The sequence below is a fragment of the Tamandua tetradactyla genome, chromosome 6 (assembly GCF_023851605.1).
Source record: "Tamandua tetradactyla isolate mTamTet1 chromosome 6, mTamTet1.pri, whole genome shotgun sequence".
NCBI lineage: Eukaryota > Metazoa > Chordata > Mammalia > Pilosa > Myrmecophagidae > Tamandua > Tamandua tetradactyla.
In genome coordinates, this window is record NC_135332.1 from 74,695,059 (window position 1) to 74,722,505 (window position 27,447).

At 49.2% G+C, this 27,447-nt stretch overlaps 3 protein-coding genes across 11 annotated transcripts in view; 1 reads left to right on the forward strand and 2 right to left on the reverse strand.

The window, feature by feature from the left end:
- OGFOD3 (2-oxoglutarate and iron dependent oxygenase domain containing 3) overlaps positions 1 to 222 on the reverse strand; it is a 52,890-nt gene extending 52,668 nt beyond the window's left edge. The window contains exon 1 of the mRNA XM_077166297.1: positions 68 to 222. Within this exon, the coding sequence (XP_077022412.1) occupies positions 68 to 138 (71 nt within the window). The 5' untranslated portion in view covers positions 139 to 222. The remainder of the gene's footprint in view (positions 1 to 67) is intronic.
- On the forward strand, positions 1 to 25,398 carry HEXD (hexosaminidase D). 8 transcript variants are annotated; one of them, XM_077166295.1, is made up of 14 exons: positions 1 to 192; positions 982 to 1,032; positions 2,597 to 2,701; positions 11,024 to 11,133; positions 12,727 to 12,814; positions 18,090 to 18,254; positions 19,121 to 19,304; positions 20,326 to 20,397; positions 20,654 to 20,849; positions 22,480 to 22,562; positions 23,116 to 23,194; positions 23,299 to 23,400; positions 23,519 to 23,608; positions 24,582 to 25,394. In XM_077166295.1, the coding sequence occupies exons 3-14, from the start codon at positions 2,618 to 2,620 to the stop codon at positions 24,784 to 24,786; spliced, it is 1,458 nt and encodes a 485-aa protein (XP_077022410.1). In that variant the 5' UTR covers positions 1 to 192; positions 982 to 1,032; positions 2,597 to 2,617; the 3' UTR covers positions 24,787 to 25,394. The 8 variants fall into 8 exon arrangements, with proteins under 8 accessions (XP_077022410.1, XP_077022406.1, XP_077022408.1 ...); XM_077166291.1 differs by having other exon boundaries at positions 2 to 192; positions 2,563 to 2,701; positions 24,582 to 25,392; XM_077166293.1 differs by lacking the exon at positions 1 to 192 and adding an exon at positions 331 to 885.
- The window catches only part of CYBC1 (cytochrome b-245 chaperone 1), an 8,286-nt gene continuing 4,723 nt past the window's right edge, over positions 23,885 to 27,447 (reverse strand). For both annotated transcript variants that reach the window (XM_077166299.1, XM_077166298.1), the window contains exons 6-7: positions 26,990 to 27,134; positions 23,885 to 26,604 (exon numbers count right to left, since the gene is read on the reverse strand). In XM_077166299.1, the coding sequence (XP_077022414.1) occupies positions 26,484 to 26,604; positions 26,990 to 27,134 (266 nt within the window). In that variant the 3' untranslated portion in view covers positions 23,885 to 26,483. The remainder of the gene's footprint in view (positions 26,605 to 26,989; positions 27,135 to 27,447) is intronic.

The window sequence follows — 27,447 nt, forward strand, 5'->3', positions numbered from 1 at the left end:
GGCCCGGTTCGCCGCCGCGTGCTCCCAGCCGCATCAGCCCCTCGCTGTTCCCGCGCTCCCCGCTTACCTGTTCGGGCGTCGCCGCTCCGCTGCGCTGCCCTCCGGCGCCTTGGACGCGACCCTCCTCTGAGGCGCCATTGGGCCCTGGCCTCCGCGGAGCCACCCCGAGCCCGGGAGCGAGCGCCACGACAGGTAGCGTGAGGCGGACGCGGCACGGGGAAGCGGGAGCGATGCGCTCGGCGGTCGGCCCCGGGGCTGGCGGCCAGGCCGGAGCAGTCGGCAGCCGAGCGTCCGAGCGGGGCGGGGCCTGCTCGCCGGGGACCCGCGAGGCAGGTGCGGACGCGCTGGCTGGAGTCCAGCCCTGGTGTGGCCCGGCCAAGCCGCCCGGCCTCCGTCGCGCGGGGCCAGGGTCCCCGCCGGCGCTGACCCCTCTCTTCCCGTGGAGCGCGGACCTGAAGAACCCCGAGCCGGCCGCCGCAAGTCTCCTCCGGGCCCCCCACCTGCCGTCTCTGCAGCCCGTCTTGCCCAGCTGGCCGACCGCACGGCGACACTGGAGCGAGGGGTGCCGAGGACACACCCTGCCGCACGGCCAGTGCCCAGCGCCCCGCCTGCTGCTCGGGGCCCGCCTGTCAGTTTCCTAGAGGACCAGCCCTGGTCCGGGTGCTTGACACGGAGGGTGATTCAGGAGGGTCCAGTCTGACGGAGGTGAACGATAGAGGGGAAAATCCTCACATTCGTGGGACTGAAAAAGAGAGTACCTCGTAGTCTTGAACCTGGAAAAATAAGTGCCAAGTCAGATGGCATTCAGGAACTCCTGGCTGCCCTTGGTAGCTCACCTGATCTCCAGGCCTACCAGTTAGTCTGAAAAAGACCCAAATCTTTGAAGTAATCTAAATTTCTGTATACCTTATGCAGGAGGGACTCAAAGCAGTGAAATTAGCACAAAATTGAATACTGATTTCTCTGTTTCTTTACTTTTAGATTTTGCAGCAACTTGTGTGGGTAAAACAATTCTGAATAAATCTGTTGCAGGTAAGATGTGTATATATATATATTTTTTACCCCAGAGTTACAGAAATAGCAGGATTTCTCTTTCAACATGAGCAGGGACAGTGGTGGTACAGATTTTCCAGTTCAAAAATTTCTCTTTTCCTGGCACTTCGCCACGACCCCCCAAAAAGTTCAACAAATGGTACTGTAATAACGGGATAGTCACATGAAAAAAGAATGAAATGTGACCCCCACCATACAGCATACAAAAAAAAAAATTCTCTTTTAGGGCTGTTCCTTGGAAAATGGATTTTGTTTGTAAGATTTCAAAACAATTCGGCTTTAAGAGCATTTCATTTTCTCAATACCTTTTCATAAAGCTGATCCACTTCGCAGCTGGTAATTTATGTAATTGCCTTGAGAATCTGGTTGTTTAGATTGCATTGGATATGATCATTTTAAAAAATCAAAATGGGGTGGACCACGGTGGTGCAGTGGCAGAGTTCTCAGCTGCCATACTGGAGACCCGGGTTTAATTCCCAGTGCCTGCCCCTGCAAAAAAAAAAAAAAAAAAAAAAAAAAAAAATCAAAATGATTGGTTTATGTGTGCATTTATTTTATTTCCCTACTATATTGTAGATTCCTTAAGGTCAGGTATTTATTCATCCTATTAGCCTTGCACAGAATAAGTAGGTTTAATTAGTAAACTGAATTTATGACATATATTTACCTATGAATATGTAAAGATTTCCTTTCTTTTCTCCATCTAATCCTTTGTACTTTTATGATAGGTGGGAAAAAAATAAGATTTCACTATTTCCCATTTGCTTCATTATCATCCAGACAGTTCTTTAAGTTTAATATAAATTATACTCAGCTCAGATATACCTGTAGCTCATTTGTTTTCCAAGTTATCATTATCTGATTTTCAGTTTCAAAAATTTTCTCTGACCTGTGAATAAATTTTGATATTTCTTCTTCCATATAACCAAGTTGTCTTGACCTTTACAAATGTAATTACTTTTAATGCTATCTAAAATAAAATAAAATTGAGGGCAGATTTTCTATAGAAACATCAGATCATGAGATCTGATAAAAGATATTTAGTGATGTCTGTGTCACTGTTTTCACTGGCACAATATGTGTAGTTTAAAAGAGTCTTAAAACAAGGAGTCAGTTTGTAGTCATTTGTGTTATGATAAATTGTAACCATCTTGTAAGGAGACCAATGCTATTCTATTTTAGAGGAAAATCACAATTAAATGGTAGAGATTCCTTTATAGAAACCTGGAGGTAGTCTCCTTGATTTATTTTCTTATCAGTAGAATGAATTTCTGACGAGAAAATTAATTAATAAAACAAAACTGGCCTATAAGGGTGGGCCACAGTGGCGCAGTGGCAGAGTTCTCAGCTGCTATACGGGAGAACCGGGTTCGATTCCCAGTGCCTGCCCATGCAAAAAAAAAACTGTCCAATAATAGAAGTGAAATGGAAAGCATGAGGGAAAGGGCAGAAAGGGATAGCCTCTGCCCCTATTCTGACCCTATTTATAACTTTAAATTTTTCCACTAGGATCAAGTGACCAGACAAAAGATTTTTGTTGTAGGAAGTCCCCAAAACTATCGAAATGTCAGCTTCCTCGCCATTTAAGATGCGGTTAGTTCATTTGGACCTTAAAGGAGCTCCACCAAAGGTGTCGTACCTTTCGGAGGTAAGGATTCCTTTTTATTTCTAGAGGAGAACCTGTTGCCTTGGGTCCAGTCTTTAAGGCAGCAGATGGTATTCCATCGAAACTCATGCTTAGCACTCAATTGTGAGGTTGTAGGTTAGAGCAAGTTAATGGCAGTGACATAGATTTCCCCTTACAACAACAGAACAACCAGGATAGCACAAGGTCAAACGTTTTCAGGATACCCACAACCTTTTCAGCAAAACTAAGTGACAGGGTAAACCCATGAATTCCAAAATACAAAGAGGCGAAATCAGGCCACTGACAGCATAACACCCATGTGGGGTTAGCAGCTGGGCAGGAAGTGAATGAGGAAAGAGAAAGGAAAATTCTGACAGTGCTAAGACCAGAAAACCTAGAAAATAGCCCCCAAAGTAAAGATCTCCCTTAGGGAGAAACTTGGGAAAGGTCTCCCAGGCTCCAATTTGGAGGTGAGCGCAAAAAGACCCAAAAAGGGTACTGGGGGGGCCCAAGGTCTTGAGGCTCTTGGGAAGAAACCCCCTTCCAGGAGATCAGAGCCCCATACTAGAGACAGAATTTTGAGAAGAGAATCCACACTAAGCAAGGAGAAACACTGAAACCGAGGAGACAGAAGGTTTAGATCCTGGAGGAAAGGGATCCAGGAAGGCAGATATAAAAATATACTGCCAAGGTAGCTAGACAGGACTCATAATTTCTAATAGTGTATGGTAACAAAAGGGAAGGGAGCCCAGGACTGCCTGTCTCCATCCTGAACAGGAAGCTGTTCTTAAAAATGTGAGAAAACTCATCTCATGTAAAAATGAACAACAGTAGATATCTACTCAGAGGACGTGAGGGCAAGGACACACACAGGCATTTGCACAGCAGTGTTTATAGCGGCATTATTTACAATTGCCAAGAGATGGAAACAGCCCAAATGTCCATCAACAGACAAGTGGCTAAACAAGCTGTGGTATATACATAACAATGGAATATTACACAGCTGTAAGGCAGAATAAAGTGATGAAGTATGTAACAACATGGATAGACCTTAAGGACATTATGCTGAGTGAGATTAGCCAGAAACAAAAGGACAAATACTGTATGGTCTCACTGATATGAACTAACATTTGTGAATGAACTTGGAGAATTTCAGTTAAGAACAGAAACCATCAGTAAATAGAAATAGGGTAGATATTGGGTAACTGGAGCTGAAGGGATACAGATTGTGCAGCAGGACTGATTGAAAAAACTCAGAAATGGGCAGCACAATACTACCTAAATGTAATACAATAATGTTAGAACACTGAATGAAGCTGAATGTGAGAATGATAGAGGGAGGAGAGCTGGGGGCACAAACAAAATTAGAAGGAAAGATAGACGATAAAGACTGAGATGGTATAATCTAGGAATGCCTAGAGTGTATAATGATAATGACCAAATGTACAAATTAAAAAACGTCTTTGCATGAGGAAGAGCAAAGGAATGTCAGTACTGCAGAGTGTTGAAAATAGATGGTAATTCATATTTTAAAACTTTAACGTATGTGTGAGACTAAAGCAAAAATTGTTTGGTACAAAATTTATAGTTTGACTAGTGCATTTCCTAATATAACTTATGTGGACAGCTTAATTGAACACCATAAGTGTTCTTGGAACCTTGAATATGGCATGAGATTTTGTAGGTTTGTCCAGAGTGATGCCCCGATAAATCCCAGAGTGATTTGAACAGTGAATAAAAAATATTTGCAAAGTCCCCTTGGGGAAATGGTGAGAAACGGGAAAAATTCATCTTCCCTAAATAGAGAATTTCTGATATTCTCACAAGCGTTGGGGCCCCCTAAATCAATATGCTGAGCCCTCAATCTTGCGGTTTGTTCCTATGAAATTTACCCCACAAAGGATAGGCTAAGCCTACTTAAAATTAGGCCTTAGAGTCACCCCTAGAGAACCTTTTTTGTTGCTCAGATGTGGCCTCTCTCTCTCAGCCAACATGGCAAGCAGACTCACTGCCCTCCCCCTCTCTACATGGGACATGACTCCCAGGGGTGTGGACCTTCCTGGCAAGGTGGGACAGAAATCCTAGAATGAGCTGGGATTCAGCATTAAGAGATTGAGAATACCTTCTTTTTTTTTTAAAAAAAATGGGCAGTCACCGGAAATCGAACCCGGGTCCTCTGGCATCACAGGCAAGCATTCCTGCCTGCTGATCCACCATGGCCCGCCTGAGAATACCTTCTTGACTAAAAGGGGGAAGAGTGAAATGAGACAAAATAACGTGTTAATGGCTGAGAGATTCCAAACAGAGTCAAGAGATTATCCTGGAGGTTATTCTTACGCATTGTATTGATATCCCCTTTTTAGTTAAGATGTAATGGAAAGGCTGGAGGGAAGTGTCTGAAAATGTAGAGCCATGTTCCAGTAGCCATGTTTCTTGAAGATGATTGTATATTGGTATAGCTTTTGCAATGTGGCTGTGTGATTATGAAAACCTTGTGTCTGATGCTCCATTTATCTACCTGATTGACAGACAAGTAAAACATATGGATTAAAAATAAATAAATAATAGGGGGAACAAATGTTAAAGTAAATTTAGTAGATTGAAATGCTGGTGATCGGTGAGGGGGAGGGATTGGGGTATGATATGTACAAATTTTTTTCTTTTTTCTTTTTATTTCTTTTTTTGGATTGATGCAAATGTTCTGAGAGGTGATCGTGGTGATGAATATACAATTATGTGATGCTATTGTGAGTTACTGATTATATATGTAGAATAGAATGATCATATAGTAAGAATGTTTGTGTTTGTATGTTGATACATTTAACAAAAATAAAAAAATTATAAAGAAAAAACCGTAGGACTGTACAGCACAAACAGTGAACCCTAATGTAAACTATGGATTATAGTTAATAGTATAAGTACAATAATATTACTTCATCAGTTGCAACAAAGTAACTGCACTAATGCAAAGTGTAAATAATACGGAAGACTGCATGTGGGGGGGGGTGTGGTAGATGGGAACTCGTGTTTTCTGCATGATTTTTCTGTTAACCTACAACTTCTATTATGAAAAAATAACAATAAATTTCTAAGAAAAAGCAACAGAAAAAGATTTTGGTTAAACTCCACATTGAGTCATTTTAAGAAAAAAGATAATAGTAATGTGACTAGCATTGAAACAATGACAGTGCACTGTCATTGGAAACTGGCCGCAAAGCAGATGATACAGCACTGTAATATTTCAAATCAATATAATAGATATCAATAAAATGAAGCTTTGATAAAACATCATAAATTAGAGATAGAATAGCTCAACAGGTGGATGTGAAAAGCCGGCTGATAGAGCTCAGGAACAAATTATAAATAAAAGAAGAGCTCAGGCGTGAATTATAAATAAAAGAAAAATATTTCAGAAATGAAGACTAAATTAGAAGAAGCACAAAGATGAATAAGCACCCTGTGAAGTACAGTATTCTGAAACAAATGACAAAGGAAAAAAGTCAAGCATGGAGAAAGATAAAAAGGCATTATAACTAACTGACAGATAGAGAAGATAGGCAAAGACCCAACATACGTATAACGAGTCCCTGTTTCATTTATCTGTTGCTGCATGACAGCTGTATTAGCTAGGGTTCTCTTGAGAAACAGAATCAGCAGGAAATATCTATAGATAAAAAATTAATAAAAGTGTCTCACGTAACCATGGGAGTGTAGATTCCAAAATCTGTAGGGTAGGCTATGAAGCTGATGACTCCGATGAAGCGTCTGAATGCATTCTACAGGAGAGACTCGTCGGCAGAAGTAGGAAAAGAAACTGTCTCTTCTGAATTCTTAAAAGCCTTTCAGTGATTAGATTAAGCATCACTCATTGCAGAAGACACTCCCGTGGCTGATTACAAATGGAATCAGCTGTGGAAGCAGCTGACCTGCTCGTGATTCAATTCTGTGAAATGTCCTCATCACAACAGACAGGCAAGCACTTGCCCAACCAGACAAACAGTCACAACCACTTGGCCAAGTTGACACGTGAATCTGACCATGACAACAGGCCACTCCAAACTTACGGGTTTATAGCAGTTTATTTTTCTGTGGGTTGACTGGGTGGTACTGCTGGTCCCTGGGCTCCCTCACATGCAGAAAATAGCCCCAAAAGAAATACCTAAGAGTCCCATATCGCCTTGCCCACATGCCTGGCCGTTGTGCTGGCTGTCACCTGGGGCGCCGTAGCCCTCTCCATGTGTGCGCTCGTCTTCCAGGCGGACAAGCCAGCCTCCTTCAGCAGGCAGTCTCAGGGCTGTGTTGCAAGAGATTGAGAGCAGAAACTGCAGGGCTTCTTGAGGCCTAAGGGCTGCAGCTTGCTTAGTGACCCTCTGCTGCTGATTGTTGGTAAAGCAGGTCCCCCAGTCAAGAGCTGGGAATCAATTCCACCTCTTGATGGAAGGGGCTGCAAGACACTGGCCATGTTTTTTCAAAGAAGAGAACCAAAGCAGTGTGCTGAACAAATGCTAAAAAAAGAACAATTCTGGGGTGGTGCGACGGTAGCTCAGTGGCAGAATTCTCGCCTGCCATGCCAGAGACCAGAATTCAATTCCCGGTGCTGCCCATGCAGAAAAAAAAACAAAAAACCAACAACAATAATTCAGAAAATTATTTTACTGAAATAAAAGAATATTTGATAAATTGGGTATATTAAAATGCTAGTGAGCAGTGAAAAGGAGGGGTAAAGGCTATGGTATGTATGAATTTTTTGGTTTTCCATATTATTTCTTTTTCTGAATTGATGCAAATGTTCTAAGAAATGATCATGATGATGAATATAGTGATGATGTGAGTTATTGATTATATATCAAGAATGGAATGATCATATGGTAAGAATGTTCGTGTTTGTATGTTATGTTTAAAAAATTAATTAATTAATAAAAAAAAATTTGAACCTACTCATTAAACAGTTATACCATATTCCTGGGAAAATTGACCTAGAATCATTTATACCAAGACATCTTTGGTAAACCTTTCAGACTTTAAAGAAAGCAAAAGTGAAAAAACAAAAACAAGTTTGAGCTTCCAGGAGAAAGACTCAAGTCATATATAAGGGAAAAAAAATCAGGTTGGCATTAGACATTTCTACAGCAACATCTTATTCAACAAAGTGTGCGTCAAAAATATCATATCTAGCCTGAGGAAATTTATGAAGAGCAAGCTTTAGATAACCAAGAAATTATTAAAGAAATTTTAGCCTAAGGATGGAGCGAGAAAATAATCATGAGGGTAAATTCTTCGTTAAAGAAGAATTGAAGGGAATAAACTCGGAAGGAACAGCATAATGTGAAAATCACCATCCTGCAACTCCTAATGAAATCTGAGTACTATGCAATAACTGTCTATGGTGCTGAAACAATTAGACAAAAGTCACTGCCACCTGGGGGCTGCCAGGGTTGTTCAGTGGTAGAATTCTTGCCTGCCATGCAGGAGACCTGGGTTCAATTCCCGGTCCATGCCTTTCCCCAAAAATCAAACAAGCAAGCAAACAAACAAACAAACCAAAAACTGAACAAAAAATTCAACAAATGGTGCTGCAATAACGGGATACTCACATGGAAAATGAATGAAATGTGACCCCTGCCATGCAGCATACAAAAAAAAGAAAAAAGTCAATGCCACCTGAATTCGTGGATCAACCCAACACTGCACCAGACCTGCGTCTTCTAGAACCATCTAGGAAAGACTCCTCGTGGCTTCATATCTAACTGGGCAGTGAGTAGGAAAATGGGAGACATTGCAGCTTGAGAATGCAATCAGTCAAATCCAGAATTGGGAAAAATCATATAAAACAAATTGCTTCAACAGATAACTCTCAAAGAAAAAGGGAACAGCATTAAAAATTAATAGAACCTTAAGAGCCACCCCCCCCCCCAAAAAATTCAATGTTTGGACATTGGATCTGATTCAAACAAACATACCTATAAAAAGACTTTTGAAACAGGAAGCTCTGAACATGGAATAGATGTTGGATGAATGTGGTTAGGTGTAATAATGGAATTGTGGTTGTTTTTGAAAGTCTTTATCTGAGAGTCATATTGAAGTATTTCTGGTGAAAATACATGTTGTCCTTAAAATAAGCCAGCCAAAAAGAAAGATGGAAGTTATGTACAACAGACTTGGCAAAATGCTGACAAGTATGAGTGCACAGGGATTCATTATTACAATTTTTCCTACTTTTGTGTTTGTTAAAAAAATTTTTTTAAGGAAAAAAGAAATTGTGATGGACCTCCTCTTTTGTCACTGGCTATGTTTTGTGAATTATGCACGGCTAATTTTTAGTCCCAAACTGATTTCCTCCTTCCATTCAGCATGCTTCAGAATTTGGTCGTGTTCTTGGGGAAAGCAAACCTCGGCCGTAACATAAAGAAAATAATGTTACAAATCATGTCTACTATCCTTACTTGGGAGGCTGGTTGCTGATCTAAGGGTCCCTCTCCATTAGTGCAGACAACCTGCTATTTCTTATCACTGGTCTTGATGTCACATGAAGAAAGTCTTGATTTTATGTATAGTAGACGTGCACTAGTACTAAAAATTCCGGAGGATAGATGTTCTAGTTTGCTAGCTGCTGGAATGCAATATACCAGAAACGGAATGGCTTTTTAAAAGGGAAATTTAATAAGTTGCTAGTTTACTGTTCTAAGGTTGAGAAAATGTCCCAGTTAAAACAAGTCTATAGAAATGTCCAATCTAAAGCATCCAGAGAAAGATACCTTGGTTCAAGAAGGCTGATGAAGTTCAGGGTCTCTCTCTCAAGTGAGAAGGCACATGGCGAACACAGTCAGGGTTTCTCTCAGCTGGAAGGGCACATAGTGAGCACGGCATCATCTGCTAGCTTCCTCTCCTGGCAGAAGCTCCCTGGGAGGTGCTTTCCTTCTGTATCTCCAAAGGTCGCTGGCTGGTGGACTCTCTTCTTCGTAGTGTTGCAGCATTTTCTGCTCTCTCCGAATCTTTCTCCAAAATGTTTCCTCTTTTATAGGACTCCAGTAAACTAATCAAGACCCACCTGAATAGGTGGAGATATGTCTCCATCTAATCCAGTTTAGCAACCACTCTTGATTGAGTCACATCTCCAGGGAGATGATCTAATTACAGTTTCAAGCATACAGTACTGAATAGGGATTAGAAGAAACAACTGCCTTTCCAAAATGGGATTAGGATTAAAACATGGCTTTTCTAGGGCACATACATCCTTTTAAACTTCTGGCACAATAAAGAGGTGCACATTCTTTGAAATAGAGAAGGAAGTGGTGGAAAATCTAGGGGAAGAGAACCTCAGAGTGGATCCCCAGAACAGATAGCCCTCTGCTCCGTCTTTCACTTGCTTCCCTGTTCCCCTCTGCCACCTGGCTTTCCCTCCCCAAGCAGTAAACACTAGGCTTCAAATCCAGGAGCTCTCCCCCATTCTCTGAGTATCCCAGTTCCTGTGCCCTGAACACTGTGTGCCCCATTCCCTGTGCCCCCCAACTTCTTAGGCAACCCATTCCCTGGGCCTCCCAACTCCCTGTGTCCCCAACTTCCTATATCCCCATTCTTTGTGCTCCCCGTGTTCCTCAACTCCCCATGTTCCCCATTCACTGTATCCCCTGTTCCCTGCACGACCTGACCCCCCCCCATTCCCGGGGCCCCCGAGCTTAGATCTCTGCACCCCCTTAACCTGGCTTCCATCGGTATGTGTCTCATCTGGCTAAGAAACCGCAATATGACAGACAAGAGAATGGAGTCTCCTCGCTGCCCACCCTCCAGAGTTCATGCTGGCTAGGGCTGCTCCGTGCTGGGACGGCTCTGCTGGAGCCATTCTGCGCTGGGGCCGCTCTGTGCTGGGGCCGCTGTGCCCTCAAGACCGCTCTGCGCTGGGGCCGCTTTGCGCTGGGGTGGTGCTGCTCTGGGGGGCTCTGCGCTGGGGCCGCTTTGTGCTGGGGCTGCTGTGCCCTCAAGACCGCTCTGCGCTGGGGCCGCTTTGCGCTGGGGCAGCTGCTCTGGGCTGTTCTGCGCTGGGGCCGCTTTGTGCTGGGGCTGCTGTGCCCTCAAGACCGCTCTGCGTGGGGGCAGCTGCTCTGGGGGGCTCTGCGCTGGGGCCACTCTACACCGGGACAGCTCTACTCTTCCCTGCGGCTGTCACCTGATTAGAGAGTCTGATTAGGCATGGTGGGAAGTACACATTCCATTGACAGGTTTCCGGGGAAAATATAAATATATCAAATATGGTCAATCCCAGGGGTAAAGAGTGAACTGTCCCCCAACTATAGATTTCCCAACCTACCAGTGGTCACTTGGTAACGTGCCCCTGTCTCCCCTCAGATTTTCCCTCTGTTCCACGCTCTGGGTGCAAACGCCCTGCTCATTGAGTATGAAGACATGTTCCCCTACGAGGGTCCTCTGAAGCGGCTGAGGGCCAAGCACGCCTACAGGTACCACTGAGGCGGGCGGGTGGCAAGCCAGAGGCCGGGGGACAGCTGAGAACGTCCGGTCCTGCTTGTTCTTGTTCTGCCCTTTTAAACACATCTCCTTAAACTGAGAAAAACAAAACCCAACACTGAGGGGAGTCTGGAAAAGTTTACACAAGAAAGCAGCATCAGCTGTGAGCCAGCACAGGGAAGAGCTGGGGTTCCCCTTTCAGGGTGTGCCAGAAGTGCCTCGAGAGTGCCAGCCAGACCCGTCGGGGGGAACGTGGGATGAAAGGGGGGGTCGATCAAAATGGAAATATCAGATGTGGTGTGTCAGGGAGCACCCGCTTGGCTTTAAAGTCAGGGGTCCCCATGTAAGTCCATAATGGATGCCCCAAAAGAAGAATGAACCTCTCATAGCAACCAAAGGCACTAAAACAACAATGAAATGCCATTTTCGGCTGTCAGATCGATGGCACTTCTTAAGAAGTTATGTTCTGTGCCCATGAGGGTCCTGGTGGAGAGATAGGGACCTGCCACTCTGGAGGCCGAACACAGCTCTGGACTCTGGTCACTGCCATGGATGTCTGGGTGGGAGGGTGGGAAGGACACACCCAGTGCCCGCCTGCTGCCCGCGAGCATCAGTGACTCATTTTCTTTATAGTGTTCTCTTTTATTTCCTGCAATGAACATGTGTTTTTTTAAAGTGAAAAAGCTCCTGGGATACCTTTGATGCTTAAAGAAGGTATATTTAGGGTAAGGACAGAATTTTATACGATAAACAATGAATTGATAAAGCTTAAGAGATGGTTCAAACATATATAGAAACTAATCACTTTTTCATTGAGATTTCTTAAGTTGAGATAAATTCATGAACAAATTTATCATGACAGAGCTTGTAAAAAATCGTAGAATTGACACAGGGCCTTCAGTGTCCCACCCCATCCATGTGGTGACCCTGTGGCCAAGGCAGCCTTAGAATAGTGACCAGAGAGACCTGGTGGGCAGGTGGGAACATGAATGCCCACGGCTTAAGTCCCCTGACGTTCTCTTGTCACTAGAACGTGAAACCCAGGTCTGTGGCTTCTATGTCTCTCCTCCTCCTGTCCGCTGGCTCAGGGGTCGGCAGATATCCTCTGCAAAGGGCATAACCCCTGTTGTAGCGATTCACTTCCCCGCATGATACAGAAAGGAGAGGGCTTGGCTGTGTACCCAAAACACTTCATTTACCGACACTGAAGCTGTGCCGTGTAATTCCTGGGTCGTGAAACATCACTGTTCTTTTGATTTTTTTTTTCCAACCATGTTAAAAAGCTGTAAAGAAACATGACAGGCTGGGTGTGCCCATGGGCCACAGTCTCCAGGCCCAGTTCCTTATAAAATGCAGGTGACCCCAGCCTACTGTGGTTGGGTAAGAAGAGCTGGTAAAAGCAGGCAGTTGCCATTTCCCCAGTTCTGGAGTAGGAGCTGCCCCAGAAACCTGAAGATCCTGTGCCCTGGGAGATAGCAACCTGGCTGGCCCCAGGGGGCCCTTGGGCACCTGGCAGGGAAGGGTATGGGTCTGTGGGCTGTGCTGAGCACGCAGTGCCACCCTCTGTCTGGGTGACTTTTGTCTAGTCCCTCTGAAATCCAGGAGATCCTGCATCTGGCCAGACTGAATGAGCTCGAGGTCATCCCCCTGGTGCAGACATTCGGGCACATGGAGGTAAGTGGGGCATTGCGGATGGCGTCCAGGTGTGGGTCTAGACACCCAGGTGGGTCGAGACGTCCAGGTGTGGGTCCAGGCACCCAGGTGTCTGTCCAGTGCCCAGGTGTGGGTCCAGGCATCCAGGTGTGAGCCCAGGCATGCATCTAGACTTCCAGGTGTGTGTCCAGGTGCCAGGTTCAGGTGTCCAGACCCACTAGGCTCGGTGGAGGTGTGGGAGCAGCAGGCTCCAGGGGACTTAGTCACACCCGTGGCAGAAAGGGGTCAGTGCTCCTGGAGGGGCTTTGTGGAGTCCAGCTCAGGGCCTCTTTTCCACCCGACCAACAGAGAAAGGCCCAGAAGAGGTCAGCATGACCCCCAGACCCTGGTTCTCCAGGTAGTTGTTCTTTTTAATTTATGTTCATCAAACCTTGATCTTGTAAAGGGTATGGGATGTATGAGTTTTTTCTTTTTTCTTTTTATTTCTTTTTCTGGAATGATGCAAATGTTCTAAAAGTGACCTTGGTGACGGATGGATAACTGTGATGATGTTGTGAGCCACTGATTGTACACTGTGGATGGGCAACGGGAAGACTTCTCAGTAAAAATATTTAAAAAAAAAACAACACAACCATCATCTTGTGCAGTAAAGTACAAAATGAAGGGGAAAACCGCTTTCCTTTTTCTGTATTTCTATCTTGTCTTTGGCTACAAGCATATCTTTGCACAGTTGTCATCATGCCACACCTACAGTTTTTGTATCTTTTTCTCACTTAATACTGGAAATATTTTCCCAAGCTTCTATGTGGTCTTCAGGAGTATTTTTCATATCTTTTAGATAGAATGGAAGTAAATCAAGTTCACCGTTGATTTCATGGCTGGTCAGTTCCATTTTTTTTCTCCAACAAATACCTATTAGATTTATTAGCAACAGTCTTTCCCTCATTCTTGTCTTGATGGTAAAGGTTGTGGCTTTCATTTGGAGTGGGGCATTCCTTCTCTTGCTTCACGCTAGGTGTTCTGGACCATCTTTCTGGAATTCTCCGCCATGTTTCAGTCTGGCGGCACTTAGAGGGCGGCTAGGAGGCATGGCAGTCACGCAGACCTGGGCTTGAGAGTGACTCCACCAGACTCCACCACACAAAGCTCCATTCCCTAGTCTGTACCTGGAGCTAAACTTGACCAGACAGAGTAAGAATTCTGGAAAGCATCCAGCGCCTGACTCTAGCTGCTGATGCCTCTTCCACACGGTTACTTATTGAGTATTTCTCACGTGCCTGATTTATCTACATGTATTCCCTGACTCAAGTGAGCCAGAGAGCGACAGCTGGAAAAAAGTCAAGGCGCCAACAGTTCACTGATTGTAAGACATATAACTGGCACCCCTGCCTTCCCAGCTATTGGCTTCTCAACTGAGTAGCTCAGTTTCTTAGGAGCTGGTGGTTTGCTACAATCAGCTAGGTTTCCTGGTCTCTCAGTTTTGCCTCTTTAGATGCAAGTTAAACAAAACGATGTTGTATTTGTATTGAAAATACTCTTTCCTTTGGAAATTAAAAATCGTTGTTCCCAGACGTGGATTTCCATGCTGGCAGATAGGAGAGAGAAACCCCAGGCATGGCAGGCTCGCATCCTCGTCTGTCTCCCCATCCTGGAAGCTTTAGTAAGTAAAGCTGGAGTGGACAGAATTTTACTTTATTTTGTTGATTTTCGGGTGAGGTGAATTGGGATTTCTTGGTTGCTCACGTTCTGATGTCATCTGTGGATTAAGAATTCCCAGTAGAAAAACACACCCGTCATAAAAGCTGTTTCTAACCTTACTGAGGTAAAGGCTGCACACCATTAAATTCACCCACTGTAAGTGTTTTAAATAAGTTTATACAGTTGTGCCATCATCTCCACAATCTAGTTTTAGACCATTTCCATACACGCACCCCCAAAGTTCTCTTCCACCCATTTTTAATCTAACCCAGCCCCAGCCTCAGGCAACCACTCATCAGCTTTCTGTCTCTGTAGATTTGCTGTTTCTACAAATTTCGTGTCAGTAGAGTCATGCAAAATACAGTCTCTGAGGCTGGCTTCTTTCACTGAGCATAATGTTACTGAAGTTTCTCCGTGTATGTAGGTGACTCAGTAGTAGTTTGCTCCTTCTAACTGCCGGGTTGCTTTCCATCTGTGGCTGGAGAACCTTTTTATCCACATTGTTTCTAGTTTGTGACTATCACAAATAATGCTGCAGCAAACAGTTTCATGTGGGTCTTTGTATGGACACATGTTTTCGTTTCTCTTGGGTAAACTCTGAGGAGTGGAATCCCTAGAGCATAGGGTAAATTTCTGTTTGGCTTTGTGAAGAATTGTCAAACTGTTTCCCGCAGTGGCTGCACTGTCTCACAGCCACTGCAGTGGCTTCGCAATGCATTGGAAAGACGGTCTCCTTATGCTTCTGATTTTCATTCCCAGGTGAGTAATGAGATTGGTATCTTTTCATAGAGATTATTGCATTATTATTATTATTACTATTTTAGAGATCATTCGACATTTGTAGGTCTTCTTTGCTGAAATGTCTGAACTATCTTTTTCCCATTTTTTAATTGGGTTGTTTTATCTTCTTATTGAACTATAAGACTTATATATAAGTCCTTTATCAAATATAAGACTTGTAAATATTTTCTCTCTGTCAGTAGCTTATCTTTTCATTTTCTTTATGGTGTCTTTTGAACAGCAAAAATCTTTAATTTTGATGAAGTCCAGTTTATTGTTTTGTTATTTTTGTTAAACCTAAGAAATCTCTACCTAACCCAAAGTCAAATGATTTCCTTCTATTTTCTACTGAAAGGTTCATAGTTTTACTTATATTTATACACATGATACTTTTTTACTTAATTTTTGTGAGTGATAAGGCCAAGTTCATTTTTCTGCATATAGATCTGCGATTGTCCCAGCACCATTAGTTGAAAGAATTCTGCATTTTCCATTGAATTGCCTTGGCACCTTTGCTGGGATGGTTAATAGTAAATGTAAGGATCTGTTTTTGGACTCTTGTGATCTGTGAATCAGTGTGTGCATCCGTATCCTCACCTCCAACTCTCGATTACTCTTGGCAGTTCTCCACCTTTGTTCTTTTTCAAAATTATTTTTGGCTATTCCTGGTCCTTTGTATTCTCGGTCCAACCTGACAGTTTCTACGGAATGATTGTTGGGTTTTCTCCAGGATTGCATTGAATCTGTAGGTCAAGGTGGGGAGAATTGGTATCGTAGCAATGTTAAGTCTCCCAATCCATGAACATGGTATGTCTCTCCATTAAATAAATGAGGGCTTAATTTCCCTCAGCATTGTTTTGTAGTTTTCAGTGCGCTTATTTTGTTAAATTTACCGATATACCTCTGGCGTTTTGGAGCAGCTAGAAGGAAAAATCTGGAATAATCCATAACAAACTCTGAAAAATCTGTTCTATAACTACTTGTTGAAGTGTACTTTGAAAATTATTGCTTTTTCTTTCTTTTCTTTGTCTATATATTTCACAGTAAAAATGTTTTACAGTTTACTGATACATATTTTATTATTTTTGGTTCCCTTGCTGATGGAATTGCTTACTTGATTACATTTCTGAATTGTTCATTGCTAGTATATAGAAATATAACTGATTTTTTTTCTTCATGCTTTCGAGATTTTCTCTTTGTGTTTGGCTTTCGGCAGTTCAATTGTGGTATATAAAAGTTTGGGTTTTTTTGTGTTTATATTATGTTGGGTTTGTTGAGGTTCTTGGATCTGTCGATTATTGTTTTTTATCAACTTTGTAAAGATTTTAGCCATTTCTTGAAATTATTTTTCTGCTCACTTCTCTTTTGCCTCTTCTCCTGGGATCTCCATGGCACTTGTGTTGGCATGCTTGATGTCACAAGGTCTCTGAGGCGCTATTCATTTTTCTTCCTTCTTTTCTCTGTGCTATTCAGATTGAATAATTTCTGTTAATCTATTTTCACATTCACTAATTCTTTTTCAGAGTTTCTCTTTCTCTATGAGATTCTCTTTTGTTGAATCAATATCATAAATGTCTTTAATTCTTTGTGAATAGTTTTCTTTAGTTCTTTCAGTGTGTTCATAATCATTGCTTTGAAAGCTTTGCCTAATTTGTCTAATATGGGGGCCCACTTAGAGTCACTTTCTATTGGCTCCTGTTTTGCTGTTTTGTAGTAAGTTGCCTGGGTTTAAGCTGTGGGATATCTTCATTTGCCCTGATATCTCTCCTCTGGTTTTTAGTCTTGTTTTTATTTTGCAGCCTGGCTTCTGAGAGGTCACCCTCTCTTGTGATGGCTGGTGGCAGGCTGTGGCTTTGGGCAGAGGTGTGCTCTCGAAGCATCCACCTCTGCCTCTGGGACTGGCTGTGGCTGGGGACTCTCCAAGCCCACCTGGCTCTCATGTGTGTTTCAGCCTCTCTTCCGCCGGCCCTCCCAGGTCTCCCCACATGCCCGTGTGGTCTCCCGCCAGCTAAAGTGTGTGGAGAGGTGCACAGCCTTCTGTGCCTCTCTCATTTTTGGAGTCTCCCCATGAGATTTCGGCCAGGCGCTGCTCATGCCTGGGCCTGCACCATTGGCTGGCCGAGCTGTGCATCTTCTCTGTTGCTTTCCTGCTCTTTGCTACTTCTGTTGACGGTGCCAGCAAAAGAGTGGGTTTTGTCCTGGGCGCCCCACCAGGGCCGCCCCTCCAGCAGCAGCACCGTTGGTGCTGACAGCCAGCCCACCTTACCAACCGGGTAAGAGGAGTGACCCCAGGCACGAGGGCTGCTGTTCTTACCCAAAGTAATAACAGTTTTTAGGAATACACAATTTCAAATGGTTGTGTGCCTTTGGTTGATCTCCAGAGCCCTACTTTTTTTTTTTTTTTTTTTTTTTTTTGTCAAATCTGTCCTGTTTCCACACCTGCTTTTGGGGGAAGGTCTTGCCATGGCTGGAAGACTGCTGACTCAGTAGCTCTGAGCGCAGATGGAGCTTGCCCTGTCCCAGCCTCAGCACTCACCCCACCCAGAATGGAAGGTCCCCGCTGTGCCCTGCTTCACTGCAGACTTCCTGGGGATCAGGAGAGCGAGCAGCATAGGCCACCAAGGCTGGGAGCAAGTCCCACGTCTCCCGCCCGCCCGCGACACTGCAGCGACACTCAGAGTTGAGGCACGGCCCACACAACCTGTCCTAGGCAGGTGTGAAGGCCGGGGGCTGCAGGGGTCTCCCCCTCCCTGGGCACAGGATGGTGAAGGGCTCACCCGTGAGCTGCCCTCATTCCCTGACTGTCGTCTCCCCACAGTTTGTGCTGAAGCATGCGGCGTTCGCCCACCTCCGAGAGGTGGCACCTTTCCCCAACACCCTGAACCCCCATGAGGCGGAGTCCCTGGCGCTGGTGGGGGCCCTGCTGGGCCAGGTCATGGAGCAGCACAAGGGCGCCCGCTGGCTGCACATCGGCTGTGACGAGGTGTGGCTCTTTCCCCATCCCTCTCTCTGCCCTTCCCTCTCACCTGCAGGCCAGGTGCATGTCCCTGAGATCTGCCACCTTCCTTCTCTGTTCACTTCAGGGCCACCTCCTGCCACGGCACAGTTTGTTCTTTTAAATAGAAAAATCTCCCGAGTACCAAAGCTTAAAGACAGGGTTTGCCAAGGAGCCCTCTCCCCATTTAGGGAGGCCCACAGCCCCGAGTTCTCCCAGAGGACAGGACGGCCAGGCTGAGGCAGTCAGCCAACCCACCGTAGGCCCTGGCAGGCCAGATGAGAGCCCCACCCAGTCTGGTCACAGCACACTTAGACCCTTGGGTCCAGCAGTTTGAGCATGTGACTTTCTTCCAACTAAATGCAGCATAGGATGGTGGGCACAGAGGACTCATTTTGGGAACCATAAAGTGCCAGCTCAGAAGTAAGGACCCCTGGGGGCACCCCAGCCGAAGGTGTGCTCCTCCACTGAGGACCACCCACCTCCCTGCCCCTGGCCCCCCACCGGCTTCCCGCATTCCTCCCAGATCACACCCATAGGGCCTGGGGAAGGTGTGTGCCACCTAGGCTGGGTGAGCCAAGGTCTCCTAGAGCCTGTAACTGGGGGGCTGGCCAAGGTCAGGGAGTGGCAGACGTTTCGGCTACAGAGACTGACCATTTCCATCAGAGACAGCCTGGGTGGTGGCTTAGGCCTACATGAGTGGTGGCTTAGGCCTACGTGAGTGGTGGCTTAGACCTGCGTGGGTGGTGGCTTAGGCCTGCTTGAGGAAGGCAGAGTCCCCGAGGCCATAGGGGCGGGAGGGTCCGAGCCCCCTGTGGCCCTGTGAGCCCCGGCGTCCCCTGTGCTGCTCCCAGGTCTACTACCTGGGCGAGGGGGAGGCCTCGCGGCGCTGGCTGCAGCGGGAGCAAGGCAGCAAGTCCCAGCTGTGCCTGGCCCACGTGCGGGCGGTGGCTGCCCACCTGCTCGCCCGGCACCCCACCACGCGGCCCCTGCTCTGGGACGACATGCTGCGCGACATCCCTGAGGACGGCCTTGCAGGTAGGGGGGCAAGGCCGCACCAGGGGTGGGGGGCGGACTGTGCCTGGGAGGGGGCTCTGGGATGGGGCTCCAGTGCTGGCGGGGCAGGGAGTGTGGCTTCCCCTGGGACTCCTGACTACGGGAAGAGCAGATGGACACAGTGAGTCTACGCCAATGCCTAGCCTATAACTCCAGGCAGTCCATTTGGAACTTGCTGCATTTTAAATGTTCTCCTGCAAAATGCCAGCTTTAAAAATCCTTCCGTAAAAGTCATTTTTAGTGTCTTACAGGAGTGTGGAGGTGATAGATTTTACCTGAGGCAACAAAAGGTGGCCCCGTGCCTCGGATCGGGAGGAAGGGGGTGTGGGGCAGAAGGGTCCAGGGGCGGCCTGGGTGGTCACATCTCTATTCTAGCCGCCTCAGCCCCACACGGGTGCACCCACCCCATGCATCTACACATGTCCCCATGCTCCCCCATGCATAACCCATGTGTCCCCCCAACACATGTCTCCTCGGGTCCTACGTGGCCAGCCTTCAGAGGCTGGGAACCAGGAAGTGAGAAAAGCCCCTGGGTCCTGGTCAGCCCTGTGCCCCGCATACTGCCTGAGGCTAGGGTGACAGCCCCTGACCCCCAATAAAGAGGGGATTGAGGTGGGTCCTTTCTTCCTGAGGCCCAGCGAGTGCAGGGTGCACCCCTTGGCCTGGGACCCCATGCCTGTGTCATACACACAAACACACCCAGTGAGGCAGGGGGGCCAGATTCCAAAGGAAGCACATCTGAGGGCCACGCTGTCCCCTGGTCGCCACGAGCCACGTGGGTTCAGTGAGAACGAATGAAAACGTGTTCTCTGCTGCAAGGTGACCCCGGCCCGAAGCCTGCAGCTGGGGGGTTCAGCCGCCCAGCTTTGGGGTGGCAGAGCGTCCCCTTGGAGGGCTCCAGGAGAGGGAGCATTTCCAAGCAGGTACCCTCAAGGAGCACCCTGGCAGTGAGGGGCCCAGACCTCAGGTCCTGCAGACTCCTGAGACCCGTCTCATCCTTTAGGCTCAGGCGTGCCGCCGCTGGTGGAGCCGGTGATATGGGACTACGGGGCTGACCTGGACGTGCCCAGCAAGGGTCAGTGCTGGATGGGGAGCCCCTGCCCCTGCCACCCCTCTGAGCCCACCTCCCCGGCTTCACACAGAGCCCTGGCTAACCCCGTGGAGGCCCTGCTGCGGTGACTGCCCCAGGGTCTGCAGCCGTTTTCCCCGGAGCAGTAGTTGGGCCTCGTTGGCTGGATGGAGCTGGTCAGGGCCGCCTGGCAGTGGCACCCCATGCCCTTGCAGCCGGCCATGTCCTGGGGCGGGAAGTAACACCCCTCGTCTCCCTGCAGTCCTCCTCATGGAGAAGTACCACAGGTGCGGCTTTCCTGGGCTCTGGGCCGCCAGCGCCTTCAAGGGGGCCACGGGCACCAACCAGACCTTGACCCCCGTGGACCATCACCTCCGGAACCACGCGCAGTGGCTGCAGGTGGCCCGCAGGGGGCCAGCCAGGGCCCTCCAGGGCATCGTCCTCACAGGCTGGCAGAGGTGGGGGCGCGTCCCGCGGGGCGGGGAGAGGTGCGGTGGGGGCAGGAGGAGAGAGCACTTACCCTATGGAGAGCGTCTCCTGTGCACCCCAGAGCAGACCAGGAGTCGCAGGGAAAACATTACATGTTTTCGAGTCTCTTAACACTTGGGGGTGTCCAGAAATTAGTGGGGGCTCCGGGGGTTGCTCAGGTGAGCCCTGTGTAGGCAGGAGGCCCATGCCTTCACCAGGTGCCATGGGGGACGAGCCCTGCAGGAGAAGGGGCTGCACCTTCACCTGTGCCCACTTCCCCACTAATGGCTGAGAAAACAGAGCATGGGCAGGGGGCCAGCCCCAGACAGCAGGGCCTTCAGAGACCCAGAGACCCTTCACCCCTGGGCAGCCTTGGCCCTCCGTACAGCCCCTGCCCGGGGACAGATGCTGGCCTAACCAGCTGCCTGCGCAGCCCCCACTCATCTTCCCCCCTCAAGGAATGGTCTCAGAGAAGAGCCCCCTGCCCTAGCCCCACCTGCTGATCCTGCCCAGCTCCACCTGCCATGCCTGCCCTCTGGAAACACCAGAATTTAGAGGCGAGAGGGCCAGTAGGAATAAGTAGTAAAAGTTAAAAAGAAAGAGTACACATTAAAGAATTTAAAACACTGATGTGTTCAGGGGAGAAACGCGCACTGAGGGGGTGGGTTAGCTTGCTTTATAGGAAGGTTTTGGCTAGTGGCAGGTTTCCATAGTAACCTTTGCACTTAGATGCTCACATGGCTAGCTAGCATAGTTCCAGAAGGAGATAAATATAGTGCTTGTGGTCAGCCCCTCACTATCCAAATTTGTCTCTGGGCAAATTTTTAATGATCTTTGCAACCCCACGCTTTCTGTTATTAACTGAGAGTTTTCTTCAGGTTCATGGTTTATAAGCTTTTCTGGTTTGGGAAGTTTCAGGGCTTCAGGAGAACTTTTTATCCCACGGAGTTTGAAGTGTTGCATTAATTCCTTTGGAGTAAGTTGTCCTTTAGCTCTTTTAAGAGCTGAATAGGACCTGCAGGTGCCCTATTTTAACTTGCTTTAGGACTAGCAACGCCCTCCAGAACTGGGACTGGTGGCTGGCTCTGCACCAAGCCAGTGAGGCCACAGGGCGCCACGGGATCCACTGCTCCTAGTGGCCTCTCATTCTGCACCCACCCTGAGATGGCAGGGTGTCTCCTGGAGCTTTGCGAAATGTTTCTGCTAGTTCTTGCTGGTTGTTCAGATCTCCCGTGTCTCTCTCTGCCATCCCGATGGGGCAGGCTCCTGTTTCTTTAATTTTTTTTAATGTGAAGAAAAGAAAATGGTGTGAAAGGAGGGAGAACACCTCAATGGCAGAGGAGGGATGTCCAGGCTGGGGTCGGTTGAGGCTGGGGAGGAGAGAGGAGTTGTAAGGAGGTGAGTGGAAGGGGAGGTGCAGGGCTGTGAGTGGGGTGCCCACCTGATGCCTGGGGGGCCCTGGACATTCTTCAGGGTCCAAGGAGTCCCAGCAAAGAATCCCAGAGTGCTTTGTTCCCTCCTGTGTCCAAAGCAGAGCTGGGCCAACCCCTGGGACAGCCAGCCAGCCTGGGGTGCAAGCCCAGGTGGCAGAGCCAAGAGTGAGCCCTTCTTGGGTTGTAGGTACGACCACTTCTCAGTGCTGTGTGAGCTGCTCCCAGTGGGAATCCCGTCCCTGGCTGCCTGTCTGCAGACCCTCCTGCATGGTATGGACCCCACTGCTGCCCCAGTGCGGCAGAAAGATGCAGCGGGAGCTGGGAGGTCAGGTGGGGACAGTGGGGCCAGGCCAGGTCTTCCAGCCTAGACCTGCAACAGGCTGGGATGTTGAGGGGATGGGCATCCTGGACACAGTCAACCCTATAGGAGAGCCCCGTTGCAGCTGGGGATGGGTGCCCCTTACCCCAGGCCACCTGTGGGAACAAGGGGGTCAGGTTCAGGCAGGAGGCACCTGCAGCATGGGCAGCAGCCACCAGCCTACAAGCCAGGCCGCTTTTCATTCTTTCTTAAATTTTTAACTCTGAACCACAGTGTGGAAAAAGCAAGGAAGGTCCAGAAAGACCCAAACCCTGTTTAACCAGCAGTGCGTCTGCCCCCACCCCCCAGGGCCGTTGCACTGCGCAGCCGAGGCTGCCACCCACCCTTCCCTGCTAACATTTTTTTCTGATTTTTAAAACTCAATGCACATACTTGGGTCCCCTGGGGGCAGCCCGTATGGCAGCAGCAGGACAGGCCCTGACCCTGGCCATCTGCGGTGCACAGGGGGCCTCACCCCAGAGGCAGAGGAGCAGGTGCAACGCTGCCTCGGCCTCCCCAGCCTGGAGAGCATCGGCTCTGTGAGGTAGCCCCCCACCTTCCTGCCGCGAGGCGCCTGCTCCTTCCCGGTCCCTCCCCCACACACCCCCGTGCCCCCACCCACCCCTGACCTCATGCGGGCACTTGCAGCGAGGGCACCGGCTCCTTCCCTGGCAGCGACATCCTCGCCCTCGTCACGCAAGTCAGCCTGCACCTGCGCAGCTCGGTGGCCGGCCTTTTGGATGGGAATAGGTGAGCCGTTCTGGGAGGGCCCTTCTGAACCTCCTGTGCCTTGGGTGTCCTTTAAATGGCCTGGGGGCTGCCCCTGCCCCCGTGAGCCCAGCAGGCACCTGTGTGTGTTTGTGCCCAGGTACGTGACAGGCTGGTTCAGCCCCTTCCATCGCAGGCGGAAGCTCATCCACCCCGTCATGGTCCAGCACATTCAGCCAGAGGCCCTCAGGTAAGTCCCAGCCCCTAGGCCCCGTCTTTTCTTTTTTTAATTAATACAACCAGTCAACATACAATACGAACATTCTTGTATCATCCCATATTTGTATATTCATAATCATGATCATTTCTTAGAACATTTGCATCAATTCAGAAAAAGAAAGAAAAAGACAACAGAAAAAAATTCATACATACCACACCCCTTAACTCCTCCCTTTCATTGATCACTGGCATTTCAATCTACTGAATTTATTTTAACATTTGTTCCATTATTTATTTTTAATCCACGTTTTACTCATCTGTCTATAATAAATACAAGAAGCATCAGACAAGGTTTCACAATCACACAGGCACATTGCGAAAGCTATATCATTATACAATCATCCTCAAGAAACATGGCTACCGGAACACAGCTCTACATTTTCAGGCAGTTCCCTCCAGCCTCTCTGTTACGCCTTAACTAAACAGGTGGTATCTGTATAATGCATAAGAATAACCTCCATAACCTCTTGACTCTGTTTGGAATCTCTCAGCCGTTGACACTTTGTCTCATTTCTCTCTTCCCCCTTTTGGTCGAGGTTTTCTCAATCCCTTGGTGCTGAGTCCCTGAGCCCCATCTTTAACTGGGCCTAGCCTGAAAGGGGGGCCAGGGGGCACGCCTGGGACCTGGCCCCTGGGGCCGGCCCTGTGGGGCTGAGTGCTCTGCAGAGCCTCTGTGCCACAGGACCGCCAGCCTGGCCCGGCCCCCTCTGCACACCCTGCACTGAAGCCTAAGCCCCAAGACAACCTTCTGTCTGGCTAAGAAAAAAACTGCCAGCCATTGGTCAGGTGTAAAATGCAGCAAGTTCATTTATTCTTCTTCCCAACAATCGTGGAAGGTCATGGTAATAGCCTGGTTTACAGTAAGTAAACTGAGGCACTTGGTCGCATTGACTCAGGTAGTGGACACGGGCCCTGGCCTGGGGTTCACAGTTGCTGTCCCCCAGTCTCCTGGCCAGGTGGGACGCCGTGGCTCAGGAGCTAGAAGCCGCCCTGCAGCGCACCTTCTACCCCGACGCGGTGGACGAGTGGCTGGAGGAGAACGTGCGCCCCAGCCTCAGGGAGCTGCAGCAGTTGCTCAGGGACCTGGATGAAGCGGCTGCAGCGGCTGCCCCCCTCCCCACCAGCCTCGAGCCAGCCCCAGGCCCCTAAAGGGGAACGCAGCATTGGGGGAGGTGGGGGCACTGGGCTGCCCCTCCCCCATCCTGCAGAGCTGCCTCGGAGGCCAGCCTGGCCCCACGGGGTAGATGGCATTGAAGGGAAGGACTTCAGAAGCCATGTTATGCTGTATTGAAAAATTTTACTGAGAAATAAAAAGAATGAGGCTAGTAAGTTTGCAAGCTGTTCTTTCTGTTGCCTTTGGATCCCTTCCTTTGTGTCCTGGGCCCTGGAGCAAAGCGTCCAGAAACAAGCCTGACCCAGTATGCAGCCCTTGGGGATGAACGCACCACGCACCTCCCCACTCTCAACCCAGGCACCAGGCAGACCCCAGGTGAGAGGCTCAAGACGGGTTGGACCCAGCTGTAGGCTGCCTGGCCTGCTGCCACCCCACGAGCCCATCAATCTGAGGACCTCTCCTGCCTCCCTAGGCTCAATCCTGACCACCAGCCCAAGCGCCCCAGGAAGTCAGGGCAAACAGCCAAGGAGAGCAGCCTTAGACCTTTTGGTGGGGGTGACACAGCTCCCCACACCTACCTGCCCCCAGGGAGCCTCATGAGGTCCCACACAGGGAGCGGGCACCCCCGCTTAGAGCTGTGGGGGCAGCAGTCACCCCAACAAGGGAGCGCTGGGGTGCGAGGCTCAGGAAAGGCCTGGTGTGGGAAGCACCTGGGGAGCAAGCCAGAGTGCCAGGTATGGGTCAGCAACCCAGGCACCCATGCCCAGCTCGGGGCAGCTGTGAGCTCCAGGCCACACCTCCCATCCAGAATGTCTGCCCATTGTCCAGGAGAAGCTGGGAAGCTGGGTCTTCATGTGAAAGCTCCCGTTTCTAAATACTGCTTTAAGTTTTTGAAATGCTTGAAAAGGTGACGTCTTTTCTCATCAATAGCCTTCTGGAGAAGAGCGGGTGGCCTGGCTGGGATCCTGCAGTCCAGAAAACCCAGGCGTGCGACGAGTGGAGTGAAGGTGACATACACCCACGCTAGCAGTCAGGAGCTGGGTCCCAGGGGCCGGGAAGAGCCCCCAGGCCAGGGGCCTGCTTCGAGCAAGCAACTCTTGGAGGCTGTGCCACACAGGGCCCCTGTGGCCAAGGGACGCCAAGTTGGAAGGGCCCCTGTGTCTGGAGGCACAAGAACCTCTTGTGGGTTCAGGCATTCAACCACAGGGCTCCAGACAAACTAGAAAGCTGACACGGCCTGGACCTGCAGGAACCTGCCAGACGCAGGGCCTCCCCCATGCACCCATTCAGCCAGCACACGGGCCCAGGCGCCCCTCTACTCGGAGGCAATGGGCCAAGGCCCTGTCCATTCACCAACAGCATTGTCACGCACAAGCCACTGGACCTGAGCCAGGGCCTCAATGCCTGATCCTGGAGTAGATTCTAGAGGCTCTGGAATGTTCTGGAGGTCAGCTGCCTCTCCCCTGGCACCCAGGGAGGCAGCAGCCATCTGTAGCTCTTGTGCTGAGGCTTCCAACCCCTCCTATGTGGAGGGCAACAGTGCACAGGCAGAAAGCAGACAGGCCAGCCCTGGGGTGCAGACGGCCAGAGGGAAAGGGTCCCTAACTGCTGCACTGAAGGGAGAGATCCTGGACCCCCATTGGGGGCACCACTCTTCAGGATGCTGGAGGCCAGGGTGGGCTTTCAAGATGAAGTCCCCGCAGGCGTGTCAGGGAGTCCCTGCCTCCGGCCATCAACTCTGGTGCCCAGGCTCATCAGTGTCGCTGCCACTGCTCTGGGACGGGTCCGTGGGACTCTCCGGGCCATGCAACTCCAGGAAGCCGGCAATGAGCTTGGCAACAGCTTCCACGTCACTGGGACAGGGCCACCCGAGAAAAGCAGGTGACCCCAGTGCAACAGGGAGCCCTCCCACTCCCAGCAGTCCCTGGAGCCTCCATCCTGGGCCCCATCCTCATCAACGCCCAGCGGGTTCTCTGCCCCCCAGGACAGTCTGATGTCCTGCATCCCCCCACTGGGCTGATCCCCAACAGCTTGTAACCCTCCTGCTAGTACCACTGTGTCCTACAAACTCTCCTCCTCTCTCCCACTGCTCTACAAGTGGGCAGTCAGGAAGGCTGCCTGACAGACGCAGCAGCCATGGCCAGGCCCGGTCCCAGCGCAATAGGGGCTCAGAGTAGGGTGCCATCTGTGTGTGCCCTGCCCCACCCCCCACTCCAAGAGACAGGGCCTGCCCCCTACCTGCGCTGGCCCATCACTGCGCTCTGGGTGAGGGGATGGGAGAAGCCAGTTGCAAACCGGAGCACGACCACGTAGCCCTTTCCGAAATACCGTACTTTCTCCTCTTCCACATTCACATCACGGATGTCGTTCAGCAAAACCACCGCTGCAGGGTGGGGAGGTGGGGGGTGAGCGACCGCATGGCCCCAGCACTGCTTGCCTGCCTGCTGTTTTCTGACAGAGGACAGGGCCACATGGACATCCCCACAGGAGAGAGGTGGACAGATGGTCCCACAGCACAGAGGACAGCCCCATCCCTGGTCTTGGGTATCTTGCAGTAACGATATCTGTTCACAGCCAGCCAGGTCTGAGTGCTAAGGGAAGCCCTGGCTGCTCATCTGTGTGAGGGGCATCTGGGTGGTCCTTAAAAGCCGGTCACTGAGGCATGGGGGAGTCCCAGCAGGTCTCGGGGCAGCTGC

Excerpts from the sequence above, each read along its gene's own strand:
- HEXD (XM_077166295.1), top strand. The coding sequence starts at position 2,618 with ATGTCAGCTTCCTCGCCATTTAAGATGCGGTTAGTTCATTTGGACCTT. Across the intron at positions 22,563-23,115 it reads TCTGCAGACCCTCCTGCATG|GGGGCCTCACCCCAGAGGCA; the intron begins GTATGGACCCCA and ends TGCGGTGCACAG. Across the intron at positions 23,195-23,298 it reads GAGAGCATCGGCTCTGTGAG|CGAGGGCACCGGCTCCTTCC; the intron begins GTAGCCCCCCAC and ends GGGCACTTGCAG.